We start from the raw sequence: 12990 nt of genomic DNA on the forward strand, positions 1-12990 counted from the left end.
ATAAAATCCAGAAAATTCTTAATTTTGAAACATCTGGCCCCAGGAATTTTTACATAAGGAATTGTGAGCCTGTGTTGTTTTATACAGTCATTGTTTAGATTTACTTACATATTTACGTAGTTTTGCTTCCTATGTCTTCTTGCATCTTTCACCTGTCATTTAGGATTATTTTCCAGAAGGAAATTAAGATTTATTGTTTAGCTGCTCACTGTTGGTGGTAAACTCTGTTCTATCTGAAAATACCTTCTTTTCACCTGTGTTCTTGAAACTGTATCTAGTTTTGCTAGGTGTAGGAGTTAAAATTGTCAATTATTTTCACTTAGATGAAAGATAAAATTCCACTTGTTTTCTAAATCATAGTATTATCTGACTTCAATTATTGCTCTTAAAATGATAACCATCATTCTAATTTTACGTATCTTTGTAGGTAATCTTCTATCTCTAGTTTTAAGATTAGCTCTTTTTCAGTTGGTGTTCTGTACTTTCACAGTGATATGTGTGAGTTTGGGATTCTTTTTATTTATGCTGTTTGGAATTCATCCTGGACTTGGACTTGAGGATTGATGTCTTGAACAATTCTGGGGAATTCTCATGCATTATCTCTTCAAATGTTGCCTCCTATTCTCTTGTATTCTCTTTGTCTCATGTTTTCACCTCTGTTTCTCTGTTATATCCTGGAAAAATTCTTCAGACATCTTCCTAGGTGTTAATTCTCTCTTCACCTGTGTTTAACCTATCCACTGAGTTTAAAAAGGTTTTTTTTTTTTTTTATTTAGATACATTTCACATGCCATAGAATTCATCCACTTAAAGTGTACAATCAGTGATTTTTTTTTTAGTATATTTACCCAGTTGTACAACTGTCCCCATTATCTAATAGAAAATTTTCATCATCCCCAGAAGAAAACCTTGTACCCATAAACATTCACTCTCCATTTTCTTCCCATCTGCTGGCAGACACCAGTCTAATTTTTATATCTATAGATTTGCCTCTTCTGGGCATTTCATGTAAATGGTATCAACCTATATGTGGTCTTCTGTGACTCACCACTTTTACTTACCATAATGTTTCTTAGGTTACTCCATGTTGCAGCATGTATCAGTACTTCATTCTTTTTTTTTTATGGCCAAATAACATTCCATTGTATGAATACAACAGATTTTGTTTACCTGTTCATCAGTTAATAGACATTTGGGTAGCCTCTATTTTTTTCTGTTATGATTAATGCTGTTTTGAACATTTGTGTTCATGTTTTTATGTGGATATGTTTTCTTCATCCATTGAGCCTTTAAATCTAATTATATAAGGAATATACTTCTACATTCTTGTTGTAAAAGAGTCATAATATGACAGTATATAGTGTAAACAGGGGTGTCCTCTTTCTCCTCCATTTATGCTGCTAGGAGGGAACTACTATAAAATAGCTGGATGTGCTTCCGTCTCTCCCATGTGCGTTTATATGACGTTTCTATAAATCTCTTGCTTTTGTTTTAATATAAAGGAATTATATGTATTTTTGAGGCTTTTTTTTTTTTTCCATTTCAGTATGTTTTGGGATTCTTCTGTTGTTGTTAGTACACAGAGATCCACATCATTCTTAATGGCTGTGTAGCCTCATTTCCATATGCTATAATTTGTATAATTATTGTTAGACACATATATTGTTTCTGGATTTTGCATACAGTGAAGCAGTCAACATCCTTATTAATTTTTTTTTTTTTTTTTTGTGGTACACGGGCCTCTCACTGTTGTGGCCTCTCCCGTTGCGGAGCACAGGCTCCGGACGCGCAGGCTCAGCGGCCATGGCTCACGGGCCCAGCCGCTCCGCGGCATGTGGGATCTTCCCGGACCGGGGCACGAACCCATGTCCCCTGCATCGGCAGGCGGACTCTCAACCACTGCGCCACCAGGGAAGACCCTTATTAATTTTTTAAAAAAGCATTTACCGAGGAAAAACATTTGTCAGGCACAGTTTTGAATGCTAGGATTACAAAATAAGTAGACCATAATCTCTGCCTTAGGTTGCTCACAGTTATATAAATGCTACAAGAACATTAAGTAAATTAATTGGGGATCTGGTGCTTTTCCAGCTGGGAAGATAGATTTTTATTGCATCAGGTATTTTATGCTATTGTCTTCTGAATAATTTCTCATTTGGTTCTTACTACTTTTTTAAGTATTTTTCTAGATTCTGAAAAGACAAATTGTTGCCTCAGTGGATAGAAATTATATTCCCCAGGATTTTTTTTTTTTTTTTTTTTTCTTCTGTGAGTTGCCTGGGGCATTTCTTCCTTAACCACTTGATTAAATTCTTGCCTAAGGTTCTCAGCAGGAATTCAGACTCAGACCCATGTGGGTGTCTGCTTGAGATTTTGACATTTCATGGGAGACGTTTTTTCCTTCCTATACCCATTGCTAAGTTCTAAGCAGGTAAATTTCATTGTTATCTCTTTCTGTGCTGTTTATCTTATTCACTATTACACTGAGGGGTCATAGTTTTATGCAGGTCTTCCGAGAGATTCCTCACTTTTTGGTCTTGTCCCCCTTGGGTTTGGTACTCCCCTTGGGTTTCGCAGAAAACCCCAAAGTGAAATCCAACCCTGATCCTTTGAATATTTCAAAGTTCGTGTGTTCCCTTTGTTTTTGTTTTCTGTGGAATTATTCAGAGTATCTACATTGTGCTGGAAATAAAATTTTGCTTAGTCTTTAAAGGCATTCTTCCTTTAGCTTTCAGTATACCACGGTCCTGGTTTTTCTCCCCTTTGATCACTCTCTTTTTGAACACTGCTGTACCCTGAAAGCATGTAGAGATTATTTACATATTTGTCTCTCTTTTTAGACTGTGGGCTCTTCACAGACAGGACTCATTTAGTCTTGTCATTTTTTTGCATCCCAGTCTGATTTTTGAAAATGTTAGTTTAATTTTAAATTTTTTATTCTTTTGGCCATGCTGAGCAGGTTGTAGGATCTTAGTTCCCTAACCACTGATCCAGGTCACTGCCAGGCCCCCGGCAGTGAAAGTGCCGAGTCCTAACCACTGGGACACCGGGGAATTCCCCAAAATGTTAGCTTAAAATAAGAATGAACGCCTTGATTTGTTGAAGGCTTTCCATTTCCTAAAAGGGGGAAAAGTTTCAATAAATAAATGTTAGAATTAAGGGCTATAGAAGTATACTTAGGAAAAAAGTATTTTTTTCTTAATTTGCATGAATCAAATTCTACCTTATTTTAAAATAAGGTAAAATCATTTCAGTGCCGTGTCATCTCACCCTGAAAGAAGAAAAATGTTGTAATTGTTTAATGTTGTTGGGGGGAAAGTAGTAATTTATTAGTGAAATGATGTTAATGTATATGGTATTCTTATTATTTTTTCTATCACGTCCTCCTATTGTTAACCTTCCACCTTTAGTTGATTGTTAGATGAAATTAGAGAAAACATGTTGGACATTTTATGTACAGTTGCATTAGCAATCATTGTTGTAAAGCTCTACATTTTTAATGTTTTCCCCACTCTTGTTTATATTTCTTCCTACCCTAAATAAGGATTTCTACCCTTTAGAATAGTTTCTCAAAGTGTCAGTTTTAAATAAAATTTTGCAAGATGTGAGGCCTAACTCTCCAACTCCTTAACTTGCTCCATTTTTCATCACATTTTAATATACCATACACTTATTTGTTTTTGTTATTATTTAATTCCCTTCCCTCACTAGAGTTTAAGCTTTACAGGGCCAGGAATCTTGTCAGTTTGTCCATTGATGTACTGCCATTATTAGTATCTAAGAGGGATATATTCTCTCCTGGTTTTGATTCATAACCATAAGAGTATCATTTAAATATTTTGTGGCTTGGTTTCAACATATATTAGTGTGGGATGATACTTACACAGATACATTATGTAGAAGCTGAACTGTTTTATATATGAATGAGCTTTCTAGGATGCTATTTAAAATACTTAGTCTAGGGGCTTCCCTGGTGGCACAGTGGTTAAGAATCCGCCTGCCAATGCAGGGGACATGGGTTTGAGTCCTGGTCCGGGAAGATCCCACGTGCCCCGGAGCAACTAAGCCCATGTGCCACAACTACTGAGCCTGCGCTCTAGAGCCTGCGAGCTACAACTACAGAAGCCCGTGTGCCACAACTACTGAAGCCCGTGCGCCTAGAGCCTGTGCTCTACAACAAGAGAAGCCACCACAATGAGAAGCCTGCACCCCGCAACAAAGAAGCCTGTGCCCCGCTCACTGCAACTAGAGAAAGCCCACATGCAGCAGCGAAGACCCAATGCAGCCAAAAATTAAAATAAATTAAAAAAATTTTTTAAAAAATACTTAGTCTATTTTTCTTTTTTTTATTAAGAGCATTTCATTGAGCGTGGTATTCTTCATTAAACACTAAGGTTCTCTGTCATACAACTGTAGTAGTACTTTTTTATACAGTCATACCCATCATCCTCAGCTGTCTGAAAAAGCAAAACTTGAACTAATATATAAGCATGAGCATTGATGAAAATGATCGGAAGCCGAAGAGGTAAAAATGGCATCACTGGGATGACACACCATGTTTTAGCACTGTGCTGCACATAGTGTGGTCTGTGGACCTGTTACTGGGCTGTGCTTTTCATTTTATGAGGACTTGGAAAAATTGTACCTAATTTCTCCGGTTAATTTCAGTGGGGGAGTATAGTATGGTTTAAGAGCAAATGAAGCAATAAGTGTTAGCCAGTGTTAAATGCCAGCACTGAAGATTGGTTAGGATTTGTTACACGAAAATAATGTGATATATTCACCAGAATAAGTAAACCCTTTTGCTTGGTAATGTATGGTGGGGCTAAGGAGGGGGAAACAGCAAATAAAAGAGAAAGAAAAGAGGAGAAAGAAAGAGAATGTCAGTGACTAGAGGTTAGATATTATGACAAGTTATTGATAGTCAAAGAGCAGATGACAGTTAAAAAAGTGAAAACTGGGGCTATCAAGCTATCAGAACTATATACTGAAGGATCATGTGGGCTTGTAGACCTCACTGTTGTCTGAGGATGTCACAATAGAGTAATCATTATTTTTAAAAAAAACCTTTTTTTTACATCTTTATTGGAGTATAATTGCGAGTAATCATTATTAACAGACTAAATTATGTACAATACACATAATGTCAGGGATCTGTATTAGAGTTCAGAGTTTTACCATGTTGATTTAAAATTGTTTGGATATTTAAAAGTGTTAGTCTTCATTTTATCTCATTTCCTGATCATGCCAACACATTCAAACTTGGTTTAACATTATGGGTCTATGTTGGGACAGGCATTGATATTATCAGTTGGGGGAAATGGAACAGGACTGATTAGAACATAGTGATTACGTGTTTTTGTTTTTGTTTTTTTTCTTTTTTGGCTGTCCCACACGGCATGCGGGATCTTGGTCCCCTGACCAGGGATCAGACCTGTGCCCCCTGCAGTGGAAGTGTGGAGTGCAACCACTGGACCGCCAGGGAATTCCCATAGTGGTTACAGTTTTTAAAGTGATCTTTAAATTGCTTTTACTCTTTTGTATAAAAACTGTATCTTGGGCTTCCCTGGTGGCGCAGTGGTTAAGAGTCCGCCTGCTGATGCAGGGGACACGGGTTCGTGTCCCGGTCCGGGAAGATCCCACATGCCGCGGAGCGGCTGGGCCCGTGAGCCGTGGCCACTGAGCCTGCGCATCTGGAGCCTGTGCACTGCAACGGGAGAGGCCACAACAGTGAGAGGCCCACGTACCACAAAAAAAACCAAACTGTATCTTGAGCTTTCCGAGGACTTTAAATCTCAGAAGGCTAAGAGTAATAATATATGTGTCTGTTTTATTCTGTTGGCCTTTTTGTGTCCCCACACTCGACCTTTGCTGTGAAGCAGCTACTCTAGTGATTCTTGGAGAAGTGGTAGTGGAGAAGAGGAAACGTTAAGCTCCTGGGCAGCCTTTTCATGTTACATAAATACTCTCCTCGACCCCTATAGTAAGCGCCAGTCATAGGGAAGAGGAAATCTCAAGAATAATCCCTCATGTGTACTGAAGTGGGAAAAAGTTTTAGGCACTGAACTTGTGTCACTCTTAAGTGCAGGGTCACACATCCTAGGATGTTGTTGTAGTCTAGAGATTCTCAGCCATCGTATGATGACGTACAGGAATGCCATTCAACATCTTGTTGATAATAGTTAACTGCAAAATTTGTCAGTGGTTTTCTTACCCCCAAAAGTAGTAAATTTCAGTGGATTCATATCACTTAGATTCATTTGCATTCATGAGGAAGGAGAGAAAGGGAGGTCTGGCTGGACTATAGAGCCACTGAAAAGCCAAGCCAGTTCTGAAAGTGTTAAATCTTTTTTTTTCATGGTATTTAGGTATATCAGGATCTTTTTTACTGAGTATATAAACCCACTTGGATCTCTTAGAAGAGCTCAAATTCCTGTGCGTTTTCCAGACTTGAGCCAATGCAAGATGAGGGCTAGATAGAATTTTTAGGTTTACTCTAGATTTGGGATGCTTTAAAACATTTAGATTCTGGGCCTGACCTTTTTGCCTTGGAAGACAGATGTACTGCTGTACACAGTCTGGGAATAAAGTGCATATTTATTGATTGAGATCATGTATCGCCGGGTACGTGTTAAATATTGAGAGAACAATCATTTTAGGCATATTAAATTTACTCAGAAAATTAATTTTTATTTTTCAGGTGGTTCTAGTACTTAAAGAGTTAGGAAAATCAAGCTTTTTTTTTTTAAGTGGGTTATCTACTCTAGCCACTTTTAAAAAAAAATATTTATTTTATTTGTTTATTTGGTTGCATCAGGTCTTAGTTGCAACAGGCAGGCTCCTTAGTTGCAGCTCGCCAGCTCCTTAGTTGTGGCATGCGAACTCTTAGTTGTGGCATGCATGTGGGATCTAGTTCCCTGACCAGGGATCGAACCTGGGCCCCCTGCATTGGGAGCGCGGAGTCTTAACCACTGTGCCACCAGGGAAGTCCCCAGGAAAATCACACTTTTATTAATAACATATATCATACATTTTTTAATGCACAATTTTTCCCCTACTTTAACATATCTGAAATCAAGATATGTCTAATCAGTGGTGTGTAATTGTTTAATTGGTAGCAGTTTTCCTTTCCTAGTATTACATAAAATAATAGTGCATCTTATGATTGATTGTCTAAGATTCAGAGAACCATGGTACGTTTGTAATATATGTAATTAATTTTCCCATACCTCTCCGATTTAGGGACAGACAGGGTAGTATTTGGCTATGAACCTTTGGAACTGTTAATTTTTCAGCCCCCTTAGCTCCCAGTAGTTTGTAAGTAGTTCTGCTTCTTTACTTAGTTACCTTCTGCACGTTATTTTCCAGTTGTCTCAATTCTAGGCTCTCATTTTCACCACTGTCTAGGAAAGCAGCCAATGTTGCCCTGATGGTCTAATAATCTGGTGGTATCACTGCTTTTGCTAGTGTTCTAATGCACGTGTTTCTCATCTACTTTTGCTAACGCTTTGTCTTCAAAGTTAGGAGGTGAATGCTTCCTCATGTGATGATAGCTTTCTGTTGATAGATGCTACAAGGTATGATCTCTAAACACATGGTGTTATCTCTAAACAGTTACGCTAGTTCTTCACATTCTCAAGTGAGTATGAATTTTCCTTTATTTTTACATTGAACTCTTTAAGTCCTCCTTTTTTAGCTTCTGTGTTCATATTCAGGGTTCTTAGAACCAGTTTCTTAGAAGAGCCAGAGGACCCTTGAGGGACCTGTTTGCTTACTTAAAGACACTTCCTGCCCTCTTTAATGATTATTGTTCCGGGAAGGATCCCTAAGAGTGAATTCCCTGTTTCTGTGAGCCTGCCAGACACACTGTTTGACCTTCTACTCTTACTTTTCTTTTCCCCGGTAAGTTTTATTAGTACACTGGTAAATCATTCGTTTTATTAGTGTGCTTAGTAAGTACTCATTAACCCCCCAAATGTTCATCCTGCTCTGTCTCTTTATTGCAGAGGATGTGGATGTGCAAGGTAGTTTATTGCCTGATAGCAGAGACAGTAAGGGACTGGCATGAATTATCTTTTTAATGTAGTGACTCCACCCCTCAATTAAAAAACATGCTCCAGTGAATGTCTTGGATTCTGACCTGTGATACTGAAATTGAAATGACGAAGTGGATGATAGCCCCTTCTAATGGGGAGAGGTTGGAGCAGAGGTTCTGTATTAATCATCTTTCGCTGTGTGACACATTACCCCCAAATTTAGTGATTTGAAAGAACAAGCATTTATAATCCCATGTAATTCAAAGGGTCTTGAAGCAGAGAGCTGGATTCTGGCTTGAGTTTGCAGGCAGTATACTGGCCCCAGCTGTGGTCATCTGAAATCTTGGCTGGAATTGGAGATTGCAGGTTGGAGATTCTTCCAAATCATCCATGGTTATTGGCAGGTGGCCCTAACCTTACCGCGTAGGCCTCTGAATTGGACTGTTCACAATATGGCAAGTGATTCTAGAGAGAATGACCCAGATGTAAATCATAATCTTTCATAACCTCATCTTGGGAGTGATATACCATCATTTCTGCTGTATTCTATCGGTTACACACACCAACTCTGGTACAGTGTGGGAGGGAACTACACTAGGATGTGAATACCAGGAGGCAGTTACTTGGAGATTGTCTTGGAGTTTGGCTATACCACAGGCCCCTTTCTTTGTGGACCTATAATAAGTAGTGTCAGGGTGGGGAAAACTTTTCTTTTTCCACAGTGCTCTTCACCGTTATCTTCAGGAGACCAAGGAATAATTACACCAACACGATTCTTCTTAACTTGCCTTTATATCCTGTTTCAGTTGGTAGCTATGCAAATCGACCTTCCTTTATATCTTAATTCAATAACAAGGGCTGTCTTCCTTGTCTTAGTAAAGTTTTCAAGATTGGAGGATTTCCACAGCAGTGTTTCCCAAAATGTAGTCATTGAAAGGAGACTTTTCCAAGATGCCCTACACTGAGAGGATTCCAGTACTTTTGGAAGCCTGTATGTTGTCTTCCTCCCCTTAGAGAATCATTGTGCAAGTTCGTATATCAGAAGTCTCTGAGAATTCCTGCTTTTAAAAAAATCCTTTTTTCTTTTTGTTGTTGAGCCCAGTGTTTCTGAAAATTTACTTGATCACAGAACCCATATTTGTTGACAGAAGTAGAATAAATCAAAAACCCTCTTCTAACATAGACACTTATCATAAATATAATCCTCCTTTATTTAAAACAAATTGTTTATGCAGCTTTATTTCTATATTTTGGATAATTAAAATTTTTCTAAACTAATTTTCAATTTGTAATTTTGCATTTTAGAAGGCAGCTGAGGTCAGAAGTTGCAATTAGTTGGTATCTTATTTTCCATGTTACTAGCAGTTATGATATTGCACCATCTGAGGAAAAGTTTTCACTTTTGGCAATTTAAAGAGCCATTGATTCTCAGCAAAGAAGGGAGGAGTTTTCTATTCTGTAGTATTGTTAGATGGTGGTAAGCTTATTTAAAGGCGTTATGAATTGAAAAGATCTAGAAACATTGCTGTATTGATAGTAATATTTCATTGTCTAGAAAAATCAGAAACTAGCTTTTAAGTAGAGAGTTGTTTGGAGTTCTGAACAGAAATCCATGCTTGTGTGCTTTAATCCAAGAAAAGATGTTCATTAAGAATTTTTATAATGTTACGTGCACTTCTAATAACATTGGTTATTTTGTTTTTAAACCTGTAAATTATGGGCTGCTGTGGTTTTTGTTTTGCATTATTGTATACTGAAAAAGAATGTCCACTGATGATAACAAGGGAAGAACTGAACAATAAAAGCTGTACAAACAAGAATGCAAATACATAGCCATTTTTGGGCATCTAGTATGTGAAAAAATAACTTTATGTATCTCAGGCCCTGGTATGTTATATTCTGGTGTTGAAAGATTAAATTATATGTGAATGATCCTATTTTAAGAAAATAAACAGGGGCTGTAAATTGTAAATTAAAATTATTTTAAACTTTTTCAAAAGACTTTTTAACTTAATATAGTTCTTCTCGAAAGCCTGTCTGTCTGAAATGATGCATTCTTTAAGGATTATGGAGAACTGTGGTTTTTATAATTGAAACGCAGTAAAGGAAACCCTGCTAAAACTTTTAAGCATTTATAACCTTATAACTTTAATGGAGTAGTTCTGAAGTTTTACAGGTAGCTGGCTGCTCTTCATAACCACTTTACAACATCTAAGTTTACAAATATATTTAGAAATATTTTGACAATAGATTGTGAGTTATAGGACAGGCAATTAAAAATTTGAGAATTAGGCATGTAAAATATATAGAAGATGTAAGGGGCTTGTAAAGGAAAAGGCGTGAGCATTTGGACGAAGTTTAATCAAGGATTTCAGACTGTGTGAATACAAGTATATTATGTTGTAAGGGAAAAATGTACAAGTTATTACTGATATTCTTTTCTAGAAACGACTACAGAAAGAACTGTTGGCTTTGCAAAATGACCCACCTCCCGGAATGACTTTAAATGAAAAGAGTGTTCAGAATTCAATTACACAGTAAGTGTTTAAGCTTTAAAGTACTTGTTTGTTTTTCTTTTGTTATCAATGTAATATATGAATATATACTCATTTTAAAAATACAGAATTATTTTCTTATTTCATCCCATTCTCTTCCACCAAGAGGTAAGTACAGTAAACAGATCTTATTCTGTGCATTTATATATACAATTTCACTTTATAAAAGTTTCCTGCTAATGAGGCAGCGTTTAAAAACTTTGGTCTGACTTTGTTATGAAATGTTCTTCACCTGTAATAGAGCAGTTTGGTATGAGGTTATTTATCAGACTTTTCAAAAACATTTAAGGCTCTGAAGAGAATGACAGTCAAGAGGTATCTCTATCCCTGTCCCCTGAACATACTACATAGTTGCTTTCTTTACAGGAGGGTAGCTAAATGAATGTCAGACTCTTAGCATTCTCATTTAATAATAAGAAACTTTTCCATGAGGATGAAAAAGTGAAGGGTAGAAGGAGGACATAGAAGTATTCTCTAATTTAGCTCCTTCCGTGGGAGTGGAGCAGAAGTCTCTTCCCAGATATGTGCCAAGAAGAGTAGAAATATGGGTCCCCTCTGTTAAAAATGAGCACTTGAATTAGTTTAAAGTGTTTTCAAGAGTATCATCCTAAGATTTCACAACCCAGTGTGGTCTATCCTTACCACTCCTTTGATCTAACAGTTCTGTTAGACAAGGGTAAATGTTCTAAAATGGGAAATTTTTAAGCAATTGACTCTCTCCTTAAAAAAAAAACTCCAAAAATGTAAAAGGGGTAGAAGCCAACAAGAAAAAGTTTACTATAGACCAACTTGTAGGACAAACTGAACAATTCAAATATTTAGTGATATTCTGGGTCCAAAGAGCAAAAGTGACCAAAGCTCTCACAACAGGGACATATTTATTTTCAGAAGAAACAATTTTGGTTACCTTTGACTTTGAGTCAGTACTTAAGACAGGAGCCAAGCTTTAAGAACAGGAATATGAAGAAAGGATATGTTGATGTTTGAATGGATATACTGATGTTTGAAAATGTAGTATGGGGGACTTCCCTGGTGGTCCAGTGGTTAGAATTCCATGCTTCCACTGCAGGGGGCATGGGTTCGATCCCTGGTCTGGGAACTAAGATCCCCCATGCTGTACAGCACAGCCAAAAAAAGAAAAAAGAAAAAAAAGAAAATGTAGTGTGTATTACTACATATTATAGATACTATAGAGTATCTAGCTCTATAACGATCTCTTTGAAACGTTGCTGGGTTCTCAGTTGACTGAGCAGTTTTAGATTCACTGCCAAATGAGTGGAAGGTACAGAGATTTCCCATGGACCCTCTGCTCCCACACATGCCATAGCCTCTCTAATTTATCAGCATCCCCCACCAGAGTGGCACATTTGTTAGAACTGATGACCCTACACTGACATGTCATAATCACTCAAAGTCTGTAGTTTACATTACAGTTCACTCTTGATACATTCTATGGATTTGGACAAATGTATAGCGACATGTATCATCATCATGGTGTCATACAGCACTTTCACTGCCCTAAAAATCCTCTGTGGTTCATCTATTCATCCTTCTGTCCCCTCCCAGCAATGCCTGGTAACCAGTGATCTTTTTACTGTCTCCATAGTTTTCCCTTTTCCAGACTGTCATATTGTTAGAATCACACAGTGTGTAACCTTTTCAGACTGGCTTCTTTCACTTAGTAATATTCATTTAAGGTTCTTCCATGTCTTTTCATGGCTCTCAATTGACTTTTCATTTATCTCAAACAGGATTTAAAATGGAGCACACATTTAGAGTATAAAGCATTTGTTCTATATGATTAAACAAGTGACTGTTTTTTGTTCTATATCATTAAACAGGTGGATTATACTCCATTTTCATCTTTTTCCTCTTTACCTTTGTTAACCTGCCTCAGAATATCCTATAAGAGCTAGCCCTATAGTTTTCAAGGAAGTAGGTACCAATCGTTTCCACTTTCAACCTTTATTTTTTGGGGGGTGGGGAGGAACTACACAACACAATGATTTATAAAAAGTTAAAGGACCATCTTACGTTTTTAAAATTGAAATATTTGTATAGATATTTCTACCACAAATTATAACTACTGGGACTTCCCTGGTGGTGCCGTGGTTAAGAATCTGCCTGCCAGTGCGGGGGACACGGGTTCGAGCCCTGGTCCGGGAAGATGCCACATACCGAGGAGCAAGTAAGCCCATGCGCCACAACTACTGAAACCACGTGCCACAACTACTGAAGCCCGAGTGCCTAGAGCCTGTGCTCCACAACAAAGAGTAGCCCTGCTCACGGCAGCAGTGAAGACCCAATGCAGCCGAAAGTGTAACTACCAAAATAAACAGCATCTTTGCTACAGAATAAACCCGTCACTTAGAGATGTTTGTCAGGCAAGAATTTTTCTT

General features: G+C 37.5%; 1 protein-coding gene across 2 annotated transcripts in view; it reads left to right on the top strand.

Moving 5' to 3' along the window:
• UBE2W (ubiquitin conjugating enzyme E2 W) overlaps window positions 1-12990 on the top strand; it is a 76097-nt gene that overhangs the window by 30754 nt on the left and 32353 nt on the right. For both annotated transcript variants that reach the window (XM_027127895.1, XM_027127894.1), the window contains exon 2: window positions 10482-10573. In XM_027127895.1, the coding sequence (XP_026983696.1) occupies window positions 10482-10573 (92 nt within the window). The remainder of the gene's footprint in view (window positions 1-10481; window positions 10574-12990) is intronic.

This window comes from Aethalodelphis obliquidens, unplaced genomic scaffold, assembly GCF_003676395.1.
Source record: "Aethalodelphis obliquidens isolate GAN/ISIS:26980383/991018 unplaced genomic scaffold, ASM367639v1 scaffold33, whole genome shotgun sequence".
In the NCBI taxonomy this organism is placed as follows: Eukaryota; Metazoa; Chordata; class Mammalia; order Artiodactyla; family Delphinidae; genus Aethalodelphis; species Aethalodelphis obliquidens.